We start from the raw sequence: 20,354 nt of genomic DNA, 5'->3' as shown, positions 1-20,354 counted from the left end.
ATTTTTATCTCATCCTAATTATTTGGGGTCAATTATTTCGTAGTAAATTAATTTTTTTTCACCAATTTTTATAATTTTTTTCTATAAATAGAGACTTGGTTCATTTGATTTGGACACAGAAAAAAAAACGACATTTTTCCCCTATAGTTTTTCTATTTAGCCTTCAATAAACTATTGTTTGTAGCTCTAAACATCTTTTTACTGAAATGGATCCCAACAATAATCATTTTAACACCCAAAATTCTGTCAATTACCCTTTCAACTACCCAAATCCCAACAACTACAGAATTCAAAATGAATCTTTCAACAATAATTGCATTTTAAGGTTTTTTGTAATTTCACTTGTTTTAATAATGACTATCCCTATATCTCGTCTTTTTTTACTTGCAAGAAAAAATTAATTAAGAATATAAAAATAAAAAAATAAAACATTAAACTAGAAAGAAAAAAAAATTAACTCTTAATTATTTTAATTTAATTTAAATTAATAATTTTTATTAATATATAATCACAAAAATAAAAACATAAAAGAAAATAAGAATATGAAATAAAAGTGGTGGGGTAGGGTGTTGAATTTTATTAAACAAAATCATTGTAGTGAGTAAAAGTTGAATGTATGTTAAATTATTAGGTGGAAGAGAGAGAAAATGATGTGAGTGTAAAAAGTAAAAAAAAAAGGTGTTGAATCTTAAAACCATTGTACATATAACTAGTTAGATATAGAAACTCCACACTTTGTTCACAACGATATCGCTTGTGAATGTTAACTGTTAAGGCATGTAAACTTTATCAACTAAGAATTGAATCTCACCAATATCTCAAAGGGAATTGTTATTAAGACCCCCACCCTATTTAGATCCCCAAAAATATGGAAAATGTCTCAAATACCCTTAATGAATTTTTTTTTTGAAAAATACCCCTCCCTCCATCCTCACCTTCTTCCCAATGCTTTGTTGAAACCCCCCCCCCCACCCCCCTCTCACCACATACTCTTTCTTCTTCTAAACCCACTCTCAACTTCCCACATTGTTGCCGGCCACCGCCTCCACCACCCACGCCACCGCCGTCGTCGTCCTCACCCAACACCATCACCAACGTCGCCACCGCGGTCGTCGTTGTCACCCGACTTCTCCTACCTCGTTGCCGTCGTCATCTGTGAAGGTACTGCACTATAATCCCGATCTAGATCTATCGCACTCTCATTAAGCGTGAGCACCGTACTCTTTGTGTGCGTCAGCTTCGCACCCTGAGGGGGCGACGTGAACGCACACTGATAGTGCGTTTATCTGTTATATTTGTTCAGACGCATTGTTTAACCGCGTCGCTATTGCACTTTTAAGATGCGTGTGTGACCAGTTTTCAACGTGCGATTAATACATTTCTGGCCTGTAACATAAACAATAAACAATTTGCATATTTTCTTTTGCATTTCAGGATGAGTCTCCCTGAGTCATATGAAGTGAACATGCCACAAGAAAGCCAATTAGCCAATGTAGAAGATATACATGATGTGCCAATTGCAGCGGACTACACAGAACAATTTACCACATATAGGGTATTTTCATAACCAATGAGTGAGTTTATGTCAAATAAGTTGAATTTATATGTGATGCGTATATGTGTTAATATTTTGTAGGTTTTTGCTACTCGGGAGGAGCTTTTGGATTGGGCTAAGAATGTAGGAAAGCAACATGGCTTTGTGATCATAATTAGAAGGTCTGATTGTGGGAGCAAGGGTCGTGGGAGTAAAGGCAGACAGGTGGCTACTTTGGTGTGCGAGATGAGCGGAAAGTACAAACCATACAATCCTGTGTTGGTGCGGAAGGGGACAGGAACCAAGAAATGTGATTGTCCGTTCAAGCTCAAGGCGAGATACACATCAGAAGATGGTTTGTGGAGGTTGACTGTAGTACGTGGCGTCCACAACCATCAGCCAGCCGAGACTCTGGTTGGCCATGCCTATGCCGGTCGCCTTACAAGTCAAGAAAATGATATGGTTGCTAAAATGGTTGACAATAGAGTGAAGCCAGGTAACATGTTGCTTGCATTGAAGGATGCCAACCCTCAGAATGTGACTACCATAAGGCAAGTGTACAATGAGCGGATGGCATACATTAGGGCCAAGAGGGGACAATTGTCAGAGATGCAACACTTGATGAGGTTGTTGGAGGAAGACAGGTACACGCACTGGTCCAGAACTGAAGAGGGTTCCACGGTGATTCGGTCCTTATTCTGGGCCCATCCAGTTTCCATCCAACTATTCAACCAATTTCCTACTGTTGTCTTGCTTGATAGCACGTACAAGACCAACAAGTATATGATACCATTGTTGGAGATGGTTGGCATGACATCAGTTGGATTCACATACACAAACGGTTTTGGCTACATGTGCAATGAACGTGAACCTGAAGTTACATGGGCACTTGAAAAACTAAGGGGGTTGCTACTTAAAGAAGAGGACATGCCTAAAGTTATGGTTACTGACAAAGACACTGCTTTGATGAACGCAGTTAAAGCCACATTCCCTACAGCAGCTCACCTGCTATGCCAATTCCATATTGCTAAGTGTGTGAAGGCAAAGTGCAAGCTCACTATCCAAGACAAGGAGATGTGGGATGATGTCGGGGACGCATGGAATAGAGTCATGTATGCCGAGTCAGCGGAGGAGTTTAATGCAGGCATGGACTTCTTACGTTCACTTGTTGGGGAGCACTCTGACCTCATGAATTACATTAAGGAAGCTTGGTTGCCGTTTAAGCACAAGTTTGTGAAGTATGCGATTGATCGTTACATGCACATGGGCAACACAACTACTAACAGGTACATTCTTAGACACTGACATTTCAATAAGTTTGCTACATTCATTAAGTATATATTAATGTGCACGTTATAACTTTGCACAGGGTTGAAGGTGCACACGCAAAACTGAAAGCGTGCATCAAAGATAGCAATAGTGACATGTGTGTGGCTTGAGCAGCTATACATAGGTGCACACTTCTCCAGCATACAAGGATTAATGCTGCTTTTCAGGCAAGTATCTTCATCAGAGAGCATACGTTTAAGGACAAGTTGTACGACAACCTACGTGGTGTAGTCTCAAGATATGCCCTCATGTTGATCGCAAAGGAGAAAACGCGCGTTGGAAAATGCGGCTGCACTATCAGGAGGACACACGACCTGCCTTGCTCATGTCGCCTTGGTATGATGAACACTATTCCATTGACAGCAGTGGACCAACATTGGAGGAGGCTTACATCAACATCTGCACCTGATGAATCCCAACCTGTTTTGGGATTGAGCATTGCGACAGAGTTAGAAGTCATTGCAAAGATGTTTGAAGAAGCTAATGTTTCAAGAAGACAAACTATCAAAGAGAGGCTTCGGGAGATTGCATACCCGGATCAGACTTCTATGTGTCCTCCTCCAAACAAGTTGCCTACAAGGGGTCAGCCTAATGAACCTAAGGGTTCTACCAGACGCATTCCTTGTTCTTGGGAGAATGTTGATGCAGTACATGGGTCAAAGCAAGGTAGCAACTCATCAGCTCCACAAGGCAAGGGGCGTAAGACCCGGTCAACAAAATGGAAGAGCATTCCTTCCAATTAATCTGCACCTAAGAAGAGAAGTAAGAGGATAGCAAGCAAGTCAGCTCAGCTCCCGCCACAGCACCCGAAAGGCAAAGTTTACTCGGCCAACTACATCCATGAAGTGCCCGAATTCCTCTGTGAGTGTGTCATTGACATTCACAATGTTGAAGATGATGGCAATTGTGGATATAGATGCATTTCTTCCTTGATGGGTAGGGGAGAACAAAATTGGAAGCAAGTCCGAGAAGACATGATAAAGGAGCTTACATTACGACAAGGTGTTTATCATGGTATGTATGGCACCGACAAACATTACGAAAAAGTACTACAAGCCTTGCATCTTGCTCCAAATGAGTTTGCAACAGAGGGGAAGTGGTTATCCCTATCTGAAGTTGTTTATGTTGTGTTAAAGTTTATGTTTCTGTTGGAGTTCTTGTTTCTGTCAAGTTTCTGCAAAACCTCGCACTATTGAACTGCGTCAACAACGCACGCTCAGGGTGCGATGCTAACGCCTTTAAAAAGAGCGACTCATATCACGCACTTTGTAACTGCGCGACTAACGCACTTCACTAAGGGCGTATATGTGCCTCACCTATGTAGAGTCAGACACTGGGACATCAACTCTGACACTAATTAATCGCACCTTCAACATGCGCCTGCAACGCATGTTTAAGGAGCGTCTACATCGCTCCTTGGGTAGGTGCGGGAGAAATGCACTACAAGGGTGCGTTCGAAAGGGGTAATTTCGGGTTTCAAAAATTTCCTTCGGTCTAAATAGGGGTGGGTGGTCTGAATAATAATTCCCTATCACAAACTATGAGTTCTCTTTTACTAAAGGAATATAATATATATGTTCAAAATATGCTCTAATTATTTGACTGAGGGGAAACATAGAGCGACAATGGACCATGTAGATTTAGTATGTGTTTGGATATATATATATATATATATATATATATATATGAGTTATGTAATAATAACAAACTTTAATCTTAATTTATAAAAAAAACCGGTTCATTACTTTTTATCACGAAATGTATTCAAATATGTTATGTTAATATAGATAATATTCTATTGTTATTTTTTACTTTGCTCATAAAATTTTGTTCTCTAATGAAATCAATTATAAATAAATCTATTCAGTATCTCCCAAAGTGTGGAGAGAGCAATCATATCTTACATGGTATCAGAACGAGATTGTAAAACACTTGCCATCAAATCATATGTTCGTCTTCTTTCTTCTCCTCTCTCATGGTTGAGGAATCCATGTAAGGAACACAATAATCCGTTTATCTTGGCGAAAAGAAGAAGTTTTATTTATATTTGGTAGATGAACACTCTAAACTTTTGTGAGGGGAATGATTAATCTTTTGGGAGTATCTTCCTTTTGATAAACAAGCATATTTCAAGGCCCAAATAAAATTTGTTATTGATAAGGAATAATGTTTCCTTGATTAAGAGTTAATTAATCAGACAGTTCCCCAAATTACCCAGAAACTAGGCAATTATTTGATTTCCCATTTTCTAATAATTTTTTATTTATAACTCATGCAACACATTTTTTTTTTGTCGATGATCTTATATATTAAAGATGGCCCAGGGAAAAGGACCCCTAAAAGCAAAACCATACAACGCTCACTTACAATAAGGTACACCATGCAAATAGGTAAGGAGGCCTATTGTGTTTTGCAATACAAGGGAAAAGAAAAAAGTGCAACAGAGCTAAATTAAACTAATGAAACTGGGAAGGGCTCGTGGGCAAGAGGATGCCACTTGTAGTCAGCGGCCTGGGCCGGGGAGGAATCTAATCTCAACACTTTCCAGAGAGGGGTTGGTGGGAAGTGAATCCAATTGGTGGGGAGAAGGCCTCTTTGGAAAAGAGCTGCAACTTGATGTGCAGCCTCGTTCCCTGACCTGTGAGTCCAGGTGAAGCCACAATGATCGAAGCTCCTTCTCAGCAGTTGAATGTCTTGAATGACAGTCCAAATTTCCCCATAGTCTTTTTCCTTCCCGCAAGCTTGGATGACCTTTAAGCTATCGGATTCAAAGACCACCTTCTTCCAATGGAGGCTGCAGGCCAAGATCATGGCCAAGGCTTCAGCGATCAAAGGGGTGGGAGCTGTGGTTTGCCTCGCATACCCAGTGAAGACCCTTCCAATTGAGTCGCGGGCAATACCTGCAATAGAGTTCATGTCTCTATCTTTCTTCCACGCTGCATCAGTGTTGAACTTGCAGATATCGTGGCGAGGTTGCCTCCATCTTGAACTGTGATGCACCTGAAAATTCTGCGGGTGATGAGCTTCAGGGTTATCTTGTTGGGTACCTGAAATCATGCAATCAGAGGAGAGAGCTTGTGCTCTTATCAGTGTTCCCATTGGGTATGGAGCTCCACCCTCGAAGATGATGGTGTTTCGGGTCTTCCAAATGTTCCAAAGTAGGCAGCCAAGGTAGGCACAATCTTCTTCTTAAAGGTTGTTACTGCTCTGGCTGAGGGAAGAAACCTTTTCTAGGAGCCAAGCGTCAAGTCTAGTGGCATTGGCTGCGTTTCACTAAAAACGTGAACCAAACCAGACCGGTCTGGTCCAGGGATAGTGCAACAATGCATGCTCCACAGTTTCAGCAGCTACCAAGCAAATGGGGCAGGAGGGGGATGGTTGGATTCTCTTCCTATGTAGGTTTTCCTTGACTGCTACAACATTGTGGCATGATCTCCAAATGAAATGTTTAACCTTTTGTGAAACTTTGAGACCCCAAATAAGCTTCCAAAGATCAGGAGGAAAAGTGTACACTTTTTCTTTAATTTTTTTATTTCAGATCCAAATGACATGGCTTATGTTGACTTTTGGCCCAAATGGTTGCAAATTAAAAGTGGCTAACGAAAAAAGGATGTAGAGAAAGCCGCCATGCAGAGCAAGCTGATGTTGAAGAAATGAGAGTACACTAAATAACTCCTTCTATCTTCAGTGCCCACTAGGGCGCACTACTTATATTCTGGTCCACTGGTGGATCAGAGGGTAATTTTGACTTTTCTCGTACCCTTTTCCTTTTACTATTCCCTTTCCCTCTCCCTCCCACTTCTTCCCAACCGGCCCCCAGTCCACCGCCAACGCCAGCCATCTCTTGTGCCCACCTCTTCATTTTCTCCCCAATGATTTCTTGTCACCCTTTTAGTCACCGTTGCCGGTCACCGTTGGAGATAACATGGATCTGAATATTTCAAAGATGAAGAAAGCTGAGATAGATCAGAAAATTTCAAAGAGGGAGGGAGTCTGAGATAAATCTGATGAAAATTTTGAATCGGAGCTCATCATTGCATCCACCAAACATATCAAAGCAACATGCCAGCTGCCACCAAATCAGAAAGGCCGTCGACGCCGTCAGATCGGAGCTTGCGTCGTGTCCTGCACCAGATCGAGCCATATATTCGAGCCCCCCGAGTTTATTTGCTTCAAGTTCATAGCCTTTTCTTTTAGTTGTTAATCTCATTTCCATCCCCTTCTCATTTGCTTTAGATATGATATGAATTTTTTGGGTTACTTTGAGTTTTCTGTATGAACTTTCTTGCTTTGTACAATGGTTCATGCTTTAATCATGAATTTGTTTCTTGAATTGATATCTGGAAGTTTATTTCTGGAATTTGTTTCTGTTTTCCTCTTGTGTGTTTTTGTTGATTCAAGTCCTTTGGTTGATTTCCTTCCGAAATCAGTTTATTTTAACAGCACGAAGGATGAATCTGAAATTATTTGAGAGTGATAATGGGCGATTGAAGGAGGCATGATTTTGCTTGGTTATGGAGGTTGGAGGTTGCATGGGGTTTCACTGGGAAGTGAGAGGGAGGGAGAGAAAGATTTGATACTTTACATTTTTACCCTTTTAGTTTTCAGTAAACCCGAATCGTTGATCTAAGGAATATAATATTCCAAGATAATCTAATCCAATGGTGTTTAGGGATGGTGCATCGGTGGACCAAAATATAAATGGTCCACCCTTGTGGGCACCTCTAACTTCAATGCATTTACATTCATCGTTTCTTTCATCTCAGTTTCATCTTTTTATTTCTTTTTTATCTCTCTTTTCTTTTCTCACCTCATTAATCTTCATATATCTCATTTCCCTCGCTTATTTCATTCTTTCTGAATATTGAATATTGAAGATGAATGTTAGTTGTGAACATAATATATAGTTTTTGTTACAAAAATTGATAAACAGAGAGAAAGCACATCTAGACTACAAGCCAGGGTGCCATTGGTGCGTGGGAAGACCAACAGAGTATAAATGTTCTTTAATATCCATCACTTTAAGATATTGGTACATATACTTCTTTAATGTATATCAATATTGTCCAACGAGACCACTGACATTGAAAGCATGCATATTATTACTTCATCCATCTGTTCTTTAATATCTATCACTTTAAGGATTTGACACATATATTAAAGGATAGTATTAATGCTCTTGTTTCTTTCAAATTACTACCTAACTTTCATTTTATTAATTTTGACTTTTCAATTTTTCTATCACCCTTAAGCTAAGGATACAGTTGATAAAACATAATTAATATTCTCCTTAATTTGTAAAAGTGACAGATAAATAGGAAAAAAAATCAAAATAGTGACAAATATATAGATGGACTAGTTAGGAGTGTCTCATCTAAGTGACTCTGCAACTTGGCGAGCGACTCCACAACTTGGAAAACGACTCCGTCTAGTGAGCGATTCTCTATCTGGCGATCCATCTCATATTTGACGACCCTCAGCCATGACCTCTTCGTCCCACGAGTAATCTCTTTCATAATGGGAGGCTCCGCATTATTTATGTATATTAGCCGCCCCTTTTAACGATTCATGTATTCTTCACATCTTGATGACGGTTTATGTATTTCTCGCTTGCGAGTCTTGTAGAATACTAGAATTGTAGTGGTCATTGATCAGATCTATGTACTCAGATTTAGACTCCTCTAGAAGAAGAGATGACCTATTGTGTTATGCATGTTCACTTATATATCAAACAAGATGATAGGTCTAAGGAATTCTTAGTTCTATTAGAGATTCCAACTTTGTCTGTGTGACTGTTATTGTCTCATTATATGTGAACAATAGGAACAGAGCGAGAGGGAGTGATGTATATGTTGTGGTCCACTATACCCATAATAAATGTCTTTCGAATTCATCATTAGAACAACAGAAGAAAAAACTTCAAAAAAAAAAGCAATTACCAACGGGAAATAAATGATATAACTAATACAGTCAACTTTTAATTTAAGACGAAAGAAAACTTAGTTTGAGTCAACTTTTTATGAATTGAAATAAATGGTATACAACTTATAGTGGTACTGGATATCATCTTTGTTAAGGTCGACTTTTACTCTTCTTTTAATTGAACTTTGATCAGCATTTTTGTACGTGAATTGTGAACTTATTGTAATCGTAATTGAGGATTGTTTTCGGCAAAAGCACTATAAAACTATTAGAAATATCAAAGAATACAACTGTAGTTTCCCTCTAAAGGAGATTATGATACTCATTAAGCTACATACTAACAGAAATAGAAATATTATTATATATGTAAAAATTCTTCAATAATTGATTCTAAAGCCAAATCAATTTTGAGGAAAAGCATAGTTCTTATGTTCCACACTGATTCGGAAGAAAAATAAGTTAATCCAAACATACAATTAATCACTTTTATTTCAAACGAAAGTAAGAAGATGCATCTAAAGGGGGAACTGGGAAGCAGAAAGTAAAGCTTTATAGCTAGCTACTGGCAGCTATGGAATGAACCTCCATGTTTCTGATTGACACCCTCGTTACCTGCCAAGACCATGTACTTGTCTTTCCTGGTCAAACTGGTGCAGGCAAATCCCAACGCATTCCCAATCTCATGTTGCACATAATTAGCAACCTCAATCCTGGTTCTCCCACCTTCATTACATGTCTGTGATGGTGGTAATCTCTTGAGGATTTTAACAAAGTAACTAGGATTTGGGTTCATGAGGTGAAAAACAGGGTCCAAACATTTATGGCCACTAGCTGTTGTTCCATAGAACATGCTAACTTTCACATCCACAGCAACAGGAACAATATCATCTGTGAGTTCAGCAAACAAGGGACTAAACCTTAACAAATAAGGTTCCCTGCAAGTTGTTCCCTCAGGACAAACCACAAGGTTACCTTGTCTCAGCAATTTCTCCATTGTTTCTCTGTCTTTCTCTCTGTCTCTTGTTAGTCTTATGGTTCTGATTGGGGCAACTAGCTCATTGAATCTGCTCAAGCTGTATGTGACTGCAGAGAGAGGTTTGTCCAAAACATATGCAATGTAAAGTGGGTCAAGTAAGGTTCTGTGATTGCACACATAGAGCATGCCCTTTTGGTTTTCTTCATCTTTTTGGGTCAAAGAAAAAGAGCCATGTTCATGCTCTCTTGAAAGAGTGGTTCTTGTCCCTGAGAATGCTAATATTGGAGCTGACAAATTGAAGGGTAATGCAGTACCGAATATAAATCTGAAGATGGAAAGAAAGAGTCCAAGGGGTAACCACATGAAGAAAGCTAGAGAAGATGGAAGGGTTGGTCTGAAAGCTAATCTTCCATCATGGAAGATCAATGGCTTAGGGTACCTCTCTCTAGGAAGAACAAGCCAATTTCTCCTCTCATCAGAGCTCAAAGTTAAGCAAAATTTCTGCAGAGGCAAAAAAGAAAAATTGAAAGCGAAACTTAATTTAATGAAAAACAAAGATATATTCTTAAAATAACATGATAGAGCAGAGTTTTAAATTGCGATTTTGCAGTTGCAGTCATGTTACGAAATTGTGGATACAGGTGGATTGATGCGGCTATAATTGTAGTTACCATGCTGTTGCGCAAACTCCAAAACCCTTTATGTTACAGCTGCAATTGCTTACAGACCGTAATTTAAAACCCTGACTATAAGCATGGAGATGTATGAGTGACCTTAAAAATGTACAAACCTGGAAATAGGGGAAAACTTCTTGGTCAATGTACTTGATGTCATTGCCCTCTTTAGCCTCAGGTGAATGAGTTTTGCTTTTACTTGCTTTCTTATTCTCAAACAACCCCAGAAAGTACCCATTGAAGGACTTTATGTCTCTAGCTATAACAGCCTCAACCCCTATGTAGTCATTCAAGAAACCTTCAACCATGATCCTTGGCAACTTACTTGATGCAACTTTTCTCTCACAACACCTCACAGCTTCAAAGCCTTCCCATCCCACATCTTCTAAGAAGAATTTTGGCAGAACAGCTGATCCTATTCTGAATGTGTCCATTTTTATACCAAAAAAGGACAAGAAAACCATGATTTTCAAGCCTAGTTGATCCTCACCCACCAGCCACACCAAAGGGTATGAAAGGAACAAAATTAAGGATCTTAGTAAACCACCAGCTTCAAAAGCAACCAGCATGAAGTAAGGGAAAAGTGAAGTGGATCTTAAGAGAACACCCTCAAAATCAAATACTAGTGTCTTGTTTGCAAGTAGTGATGTTTTGTGGCCAAGGGGAACATTTTTCATCTTGCTGCAGCTAGAGTAATTCATTTTGTGACAAGAGGAAGGGGATTTTAACTTTGTTGTCTCAGGCGCCTTGGAAATTCTTTAAGGAGATGGGTTGAGCATTTATCTTTTTGAAACATTAGTTATACACACATGCAAACAGTATTGACATTTAACACACACTTCAATTTTATTTTCATAATATTACATTATTATTTTTCAATATCCTCTTTCTTTTTCACCCAAAATGTCTATTGTATGTCTGCACAATATAAATGTATAGTTAGAGTATTTTCCTTTTTGAAATCACAAAAGGCTAAGAAATAAATAAGAGAAGATTACGTGGCAGAGAGTTCGAGTATTCATTCAATGGTTTAAGCATAGACAGTGAGTAACTTGCCATCATTTGGGGTTAGACTTTTGCAGATGAATACAGAAACTGATGATGTGGTGACTGTGACACCATAATTATTCCACAATTCCCACCACTGGCTGTGTTTTCAGTGTGAGCTACCCCTACTCACATTAAATAATATTCTTAATGGTATTAAATTTGTAATTGAACAATTATTATTTTTCTCTGTTTTCTTCTCTTCTTTATGTTTCTCTTCTTTATGTTTCTCTTCTCTGACTCTGAGTTCATCACACCTTTCACTTTTAATAAAAATTTAACAGCTAAACAATGATAGTTTTATAAAAATTGTTCTGGACCATTTGCAAAGATCATCAGTGTTCACCTTGCTATTAATCCCAAGATCATTTGAAGATATAATTTGATCCTCCCAAAAGTGTAAGTTTTGTACTTTCTCTAATTTTTACTAATAGCTAGGGACAATACTCCTTCCGTCAAAACTCGTTATCACATTTTCTTTCTTTTATACCATCATTTAATATTATATCTCTTACCTACCACTATATATTTTCACATATTTACTTGATTAATACTAATTATCATTCTCTCTATGTAATATAACTAAACTTTACATAAGAGTATTTTATACAAATTATATATCAACTATTGAACTTTTAAACTGCGTAAACAACTCTAAACAACAACAGTTTTGAAATCGAGAGAATATATGTTAACTCTTATATTTTAAGGAAAGAGTCTTATATTATCATCAATAAGATTATTGAAAATACTTCCTCCGGTCATTTTTATAAGAAAAATTTGGACAAAATCACATAAACCAAGGAAACTAATATTTTTTTATAAAATTAACTACTATGCTTAATTCCAATGATGTTTTTTCCTTTTTACAAGAACAATCATACTAATTACCATAAATGTTGATCATACCTATTGGGTGCTTGCAATTTCCCTCCATATTTTTGTATTGGGAATAAATCCCTTTACATTGGCATTGATTATTTGACTTAATGTTATAAGAGTGTTTCTTATAAAAAGGACCAAGAAAAACCTCCAAAGTATTTCTTATAAAAATGACTGGAGGGAGTAATTACCATGTCATGTAAGTGTTGTGATTTAGCAAAATTACCTTAAAATTTCCACAATCTTTATTTACATAGAGATATGACTTTTGCTTATTTCTTGGAGATACATTTTTTTCACGCTTCCTCTATATTTGGAGAAATTCTACTACCACCCAATATAAGGTTACCTTGTAAAAAAATTAAATTTATACTCAAGTATGATTTAATAATCAAATGCCCCTAAAAATCAACTAATCAAATATATTAGAGTAAATATGTTTTTTTTATCCTGAAATAACGAATTACTCCATCCGTTCCATTTTATAAGACCGCTTACAAAAAATTTGGTGTCCCTTAATATAAGAACCCTTACTAGATTTAAAAAAAAAAAATTATTAGCATTTTCTACATATGCCCTTGAATTTATTAAACTTTTGTAATTTCATAGTTTGAATTATCACTAGTAATTTATTGTCTTCAACACTTCCAATACATTAATTAAGGGTAAATGTGAAAAATTGTATAAACTATTATAAAACCAATACATTAATTGACAACATTACATACTTTCTTAATAAGCGTAAATGTGGAAAATTGTGTTCAAACATTAAGTTCTAATAAAATCTGTAATCGCAATAAAAACATCACAACCACTTCTTATTTTGTGGGGTCTACGGTGCATGATAGACATAGGCCATGCACCGCTGCATGGCAGTTATTTCGTACTGTACATGAATCGTATAATCGAAAATTGTGTTTAAACATTCTTAATAAAATTTAAAATCACAATAAAATCATCTCCTCCTCCTGAAACACTTCCTCACACGCCCCCGTCCACTGAAAGAAGTGTTCTTTTTCAAACACGCAAAGAACGGGGCGGCCTTGTCCCCCGCCAACAGCAAAAATCTTAACAATGTTGCGAGCCTTCCAGTCAATCTTTGTACTTCTCTGCACCTGTTGCTCATATAGAGAGGTTGAGAGCTAGAGAGAGAGCACTTCTCTTCTTCCTTTTCTTGCACTAAACTGCAATCTTCAACCCTTCATACCACCCTCAATACTCAAACTTTTTCTCTTAAGTGCTTCTACAAAGAGGATTAGAACGTACCTTGACTGTTGGGGATTATGAGAGTGCAGGTTGAGTGTGGCACTAAGTTGAGCAGTGCAGACATCTTTCCTGGCGGTTTGAGGAACCGCCACACAATCCGCCATAAAATGTTTGACGGAAGGTCTGAACTACTGTTGTTGTTGTGGATCGAGGCTTTCTTGGAAAGATTGCCTTAGAGGGAATATGATCTTTTAAAAATGATAGATTTTGGAAAAAGAATAAAATGCTTCAAAGTTTTGAGAATAAAACTTCATACTGAAACTAATGCGCCCTTTTAATGAGCAACATGTGTAGTTCACGTGATTACGGGCGCGAGCATGCCCCACATCTGGCACGGACGCGCCAAGGGTTACAAAAGTGAATGAAAATCCTGGTCTTCATGGGCGTGGGCGCACCCTTCTCGATGGAGCGCGTCAATCTATGGGGGTGTTGCGTCCTTGTCGCGACCTATCACCATAAAACCTCTCTCTCCTCCTCCTTAAACATACTTCCATAACCACAAAATTTCAAACTCTTCTCTCCGATCTTCAACATATTTTAATGTCACCACTTTAACTAACTTTCATATCTCTATCGCGAAGGCAAAGACCAAACAAGTATAATAAATCAAACAAAATTCCAAACAAAATTTACAAAATATGAAGTTTCTTTCTGAGATAACATGACTGAACGATTCCTTTCATTTGAAATTTCATAGAAATTCTGATCCTCTTAAAAATTGTAAAAGGAAAAAGAATGGCTTAAATGCACTTTTGGACCTCCAAGTTTACATTTTTTACGATTGTTGACCCTGTTCTTATTTTTCTACGAACTGAGACTCTCTCCAGGCAAAAAGACCAGCCATCTTCTGCATGCAAATTGCCTGGAGAGGGTCTCGTTTCGTAGAAAAATAAGATCAGGGTCAACAATTGCAAAAAATGTAAACTTAGGGGTCCAAAAGTGCATTTAAGCTAAAAAGAAAATGAACTTCATGTTTAATTTCACTTAGAAAGGTGTGATCCATCCTTGGATGGCTCTAAAAGTTCTTCTTCCATGGGGGTTTCAATTTCAGGGAAGATTGGGGCATGGTGGCAAGTTTGATCTTGGAAGTACAGGGGATTTCCCGGTCTCTGCTGATGTTGGCGAGAAAAATGAAGAATTGGGGCGATGAGATCCCAAAAGTTTTGCTCAAGGGGGGAGAAGCTTCTTGAAACACAGGGTGGTACTAGCTAGTCCTTATCACCACCCCCATTATATCACCAACATACCACAAACCTAACCCTGTCGAACCACATCAACCACCAAGGTGAACCTCATCGGACCATGTCTTTCATCAAGGTACATTTTCGGTTTTAGCCAATAATCGAATGACCTCCCCCCATCACCGCCCAACTGCGAGTCTCTAAAAGCTCCACCACGTCTCGCTACCTTGCTTTGCATGCGCCTTACTCCTTCTCTGGAATCAGCACCATCGTGACCTTTGGTTGCTCATCTAGACACTCTATGTTGTGGAGCACGTACAACCGCGTCATTCTTCTCGATGGGTTAGTTCTGGCTGCGTGAGGTTTGGTTAGATAGCAATGGTGAAGAGTTTCATGGAGGTTTGGGGTTTGAGTTGAGTAGACCTTGTGAGGATGATTTTGATGAAAATATATGATTATCAAAAAATTAATCTGACAAGTTATTGGTAAGAAATCGTGACAGTTGACTAAAAACTAATAAATCCGAACGACTATGAAGGAGTAATGCATTGTGCATGAACTTGGCGCTAATGCACTATAATCTCCTCTTATTCTTTCTCTTTTGTTTTCTTCTCTAATTTTATTTTACTAAATAGTCTACAAAATTTAATTTTTTTCTCAACCACTTTCTCAATACTCACCAATCTTCTTCTCTTTTCTCACTTTCTTTCCTTAACTAAATAAACACTCAATGAATCTAGTTAAATGCATTTCTTTAGAGATGGTGCACTCCCACTATTCCCAACTTGACCGAGACTATCTAAGAAACACCAAATACATCTCACTAGAAATTAAACCCGTGCAACGCACGGGTTCGTTTTTAATTTGTATTTTTTAATTGTAATATTTAAATTTGTAGAAAGGTAGGAAAACTATTATTTAGAAGAATATTTAGAATATATGTATAATTAAATATAATTGAGTTATGATATTCTCACACTTTCTTTCTCTAATAAGGGAAAAAAGGATCAAACAGGTAGATTTCTTTTTTTTTTCTTCATCGGAAGAAGAAAAAATAGGTAGATTTCTATTGAGATTGAAATGAGAGTAGTTTTTTTTATATAAAAGAAATTAATTACTTAATTAGATTAGTATTGAAATGAACGTGGTAGTCTACTATTTTTTTTCTAATATTGATTTAGTCGTTGCAATGATGTTATCAGTTGTGCTAATTTTTTTTTATCAAGATTGATGTGGTTGTTTACCATTGCTGGTGGCATAGAAGTTCTTTTAAAATCACTTTCACGAACATAAAAATAGATTCTATCTAACTGCAGGATGGACGTCATTTGTTCCCTTTGAATGATTAAGTTGCTATTTTTTTTCCATAATATGACAATATTGAGGAGTGAAAGATTCCTATTTCTTATCAAGAATATAGTGAGTACTATATTTTACACTTATCTTTCTAGTGCATGCAGTATATAAATTTATGTGGCTCACACTTTGTTACTGATTTGTGTCATATAAATATAGAAATGATGATATATTTGTATGATTTCAATTGAATGAGAAGAATTGTTTAGTAAATTACCATATATGTGAAACTCACAGTTTTATTTTCCAATCATCTGCAACGGGGATATATCACTAAGTAATGTGTGTTTCTTGTTGTTGTTGATGATCTTTCTCCTACAATAAAGAAATAAGAATGAGTAATTTAAAAAAACAATTTTGAAATTAACTAAAATAATTAAAAATGACATACTTGTTGAAGTAGTTAGAGACAATTGTCATTTTTTTCTCACCAGCAGCTGAAGTCTAAGAAATATGAATAATTTGAGTTTGTGAGTGATTTCACTGGTTTGTTTATATAGAGATATAATAGGAGATTAATTTCTATGCACCGACGGTGTAAATAAGTTTTACACCATCATTCAATCACATCCCTCCATTTTGTTAGCTTACAATTAATTTTGAATTTAAGAATATTTAAATATAGGAAATGGAAGGTTGTGATTGAATGATGGTGTAAAAAAATTTACACCGTCGGTGCATAGAAATTAATCTCATATAATAGATGCATGGTTCAATATAATACATTTCAATAATATTTTTGTTTTCAAAAAAAATATATATAATACATTTCATTTTTTATTTATTTAATGTAGATAGTTGAATAGTCTCCTGACATTAACAATTTTATTCTGTTTTTGACACTAGTATTGCCATCATGCTACTATTTTTAATTTAATGTTAGTTTTTCTTCGGAGTTACTATGTTAAGGAATTCTAAGAGTTTGTGAGTTTAAGAAAAATAGACATATATTCGTGTAGAAAATTGGACAGCAAACTAAGACCATTGCATATCAAAATTAATTTTGGCGGAAGTATGCTTTATTGTTAATAGTTTTTTTTTTGGACTAAATTGATATTAGTTTAAAATTAAAATTAAATTTGATTTTAATTTAAGGTACTGTGCTAAAACCATTTGCAGATATAACTTTGTGGTCTGTTACACTTTTGGCATGGATGTTACTCTTTTGCTTATACATTTGATATTTATTAAGTTTAAAACTGAAATCATTAGTGCACAAGTTTCCCCTACCCGTTCATTCACTCACTAAGCTATCTCATTAAAACACCAATTTTTTTATTAATGTATGTAGGTTCTCACGTGTATTTGTACTTAATACTTAGCTCAAGTGAGCTTTACTAATATATATATATAATATATAGATTAAATTTCTTAGCTATATATCACAGCAAAAAAGAATAGAATGGTTTTTACATGTATTTCATAATATAAAGGGAAAAATAAAGCAATATTGTCCCGGGGCATTTCATTAATGACCATGTACAGATGTACTTGCTATAAGTGTAACTATCGTTATTAAATTTCAATCCTTATCAATTACTACTTCTTGTGCCTGAAGCCTTTCAAGTTTCAACAGCTGTTACATGCCTTTTAGCAATTTTATACTCCTAATACAAGTTTGCAAATGGCCAGCTTTAGGATTCTCTACTCGTCACGAAACACAGCTATAGTTCTAATTTTTACAACGTGGAGTAACTTACTACATTAATTAATGCACTATGTCGATTTATTCATTTTTTCCCTCTTCCCAGCTCTATTTTTTCACATCTATAATTTTTATCACTTTTTTCATCATATTCTATTTTTTACTTCACTTCCTTCCATTTCTATTTATTCCGTTCCTCTCTCTCTTTCACAACTAGTTATAATTACATCTAATTAAAGGTCCGAAAGAAAGGGCAAAGCCAACCACAACACATAAAAGGGAATAATAATTGGCATTTTAATGTTTTTTTTAAAACCACTAAGATGTTGGTTAGGGAGGTCAGAAACAGAAAGCATGCAAAAATATGACATCTTCTATAAAAAGTAAAAATAATCTCAAAAGTTATAATTCAATTCGTATGATCTAAAGTAGGGCATATTTTGAAAACTATTGTAAATAATAACTATGGTCAATTGGTCATGAATAGAAAATTTAAAAATAATTTTTTTCCTTCTAATTCATGATTTTGTATTTTATAAAAAATAGAAGCATTAGTTTTAGTCATTCATTATTACACCAACCACTCTGACAAAGCAAGCTGATGAATACATTATAAGGTGCAGCAGGTACGTGGGTGGGGAAAATGAAAAAAGACCATCTTTGTATAACGAAAGTTTAACGTGTGATGTATTATCAAAAAAAAAAAAGTTTAACGTGTGATGTGAGAACTGAGAAGCGTATTGCTATTCGATATAAATTTTGGTGTACGAAAAAATTATGAAGCATAGTACATAAATAATGAATAGGGGACAAATAACAATTCATGTAGTCATGTATCACCCGCCTCCTTATATATCATTTCTTGCGGACTTAGGTCCTTAAGTTAAGAGCATTTCATGCCGATTACTTAGGACCGCTTAACAACATATTTTCATCACGTTCAATATTTAAAGATGTCATGCAGTACATAGCTTTTTTTATAGGAAATTAGAGATATATTGAATGAAGTACATGAGCTACTTCAACCCAATACAAAGAGTATAAAGGAAAAAAAAAAATTCAAAGCAAAAGCACCAAAATACAGAAGGCTAACCACCAACCCCCTTGCCCAACACCCCTTGAAGCAGGATCTAAGAGAACAAGTCTCATTAAAACCTTACTAGAAAAAACCCCTTGGGAAAATCTAGTAAGAAAAAAGAATACATAGCTAATTTTATCCCTTAATTATGAATTATGAGATTGAGGGTTCGATTCTCATTTATGGGAATGAAGCGCAAAATGTGGTCATTCGTTTACTGTTTAGTGCGAGTACCAACGATAAAAATATTAGTCACTGTTATCGGTGGTGGATACCTAACTTCAAAAAATAAAAACCTTAAAAGAAGTGTGATTAATTTTATACTTTAAAAAATATACAATGTCACACTATTCTCCTATGGAAGTATTTTTTTTAAGGAACTCCTACTATGGAAGTAGAGAGATCCCAAATTAGTCCAGTTAATTCCCAGTTTAATCTTTATTATTAACTGTCTGTACATACCCGTGCGATTTTTCCTGCTGCCACTGTAACACTGTCCAATGGCAGGAAACCATCTTAGATGTTTCATCTACCATTTCAGCAGTGCATTGAAAAGCTTGCAATAGGGTGGTGTACGACACAGAAACATTACATAATTGGTTATAACTAATTAATTGAAGAAGCTTAATGACATACAAGCCACTAGAGCTGGTGATAGGTAATAGGAGGGATACCAATATTCATTTTATCACTTTTTCTAAACACTCTTATGTTGGTTGAAATTAAAAGGCTGATTAAATTATATGGGTCACACTTCATATATATTTGGAGTGCCAATATAAATTTTAACTCATAAAGAAAATGTTGATGAGAGTGTGAAAAAGTGAGGCAAACATGTGAAAAAACAATATCATACATACATATGTCAAATTACAAATCCCCCAAACCAAAGTTAATGTTCGTGACACATCACAAATAATCACAAAGTAATCAGTCCGTGATTTTTGGCCAAGTGTATATCTATCTAATAGTTTGAATTTTTGCTTCCATAAATCATAGTCCTGAGCACAATTATAAAAAAAAAAGTCAGTGACGGAGTAATTCTGTCACAAATTATTATAAAATCCGATGAAATAAGAGTTTCTTTAAAATTAATGATTTGTTACGGAATTTACACCATAAAATCCCGGCGCTGGCCTCCTTATTGGGGCAAAGGAACAGCCCATTAAAAATTGAAAAACACCAGGTTACGTAAGGTTTTGGGCCAAGATCCAATGACTTTATAGCCTAATTGGATTTTGAATCCAATTATCAAGTTACATACCCGTAGCCCAAAAAAAGCCCTAGCTATCTTTTTAAATTCTTAAAGTTTCACATCACAAGTCACAAGTCACAAGTCCCCCTTCCTCCTTACCTCAGCGAGTCTTTGTGAAATAACTTCGATGAGCAGGTTCATCGTGTTTTGTTTTGCCTCCCCAACTAAGAGAGAGAACAAAGGAAAAAAAAAAAATAGAGGCGAAATGA

General features: G+C 36.2%; 3 protein-coding genes across 3 annotated transcripts; 1 reads left to right on the top strand and 2 right to left on the bottom strand.

The window, feature by feature from the left end:
* The first annotated feature begins 206 nt into the window (after positions 1–206).
* LOC130731002 (protein FAR1-RELATED SEQUENCE 4-like) lies at positions 207–2,973 on the top strand. The gene is made up of 4 exons (XM_057583182.1): positions 207–325; positions 1,435–1,555; positions 1,637–2,820; positions 2,904–2,973. Exons 1-4 carry the CDS (start codon positions 207–209, stop codon positions 2,971–2,973), a joined length of 1,494 nt encoding a protein of 497 aa, XP_057439165.1.
* Positions 2,974–5,314: 2,341 nt separating this feature from the next.
* LOC130730992 (uncharacterized) lies at positions 5,315–5,962 on the bottom strand. Its single transcript, XM_057583171.1, has one exon. The coding sequence runs from the start codon at positions 5,960–5,962 to the stop codon at positions 5,315–5,317; it is 648 nt and encodes a 215-aa protein (XP_057439154.1).
* Positions 5,963–9,123: 3,161 nt separating this feature from the next.
* Positions 9,124–11,235, bottom strand: LOC130734270 (probable glycerol-3-phosphate acyltransferase 2). Its single transcript, XM_057586618.1, has 2 exons — positions 10,552–11,235; positions 9,124–10,262 (listed from the first exon to the last, which is right to left on the bottom strand). Exons 1-2 carry the CDS (start codon positions 11,134–11,136, stop codon positions 9,345–9,347), a joined length of 1,503 nt encoding a protein of 500 aa, XP_057442601.1. The 5' UTR covers positions 11,137–11,235; the 3' UTR covers positions 9,124–9,344.
* Positions 11,236–20,354: the final 9,119 nt, after the last annotated feature.

Source organism: Lotus japonicus, chromosome 1 (genome assembly GCF_012489685.1).
Source record: "Lotus japonicus ecotype B-129 chromosome 1, LjGifu_v1.2".
Classification (NCBI taxonomy): Eukaryota; Viridiplantae; Streptophyta; class Magnoliopsida; order Fabales; family Fabaceae; genus Lotus; species Lotus japonicus.
Note: the sequence above shows the minus strand (reverse complement) of the source record. Positions and strands in the feature narration are given on the sequence as shown.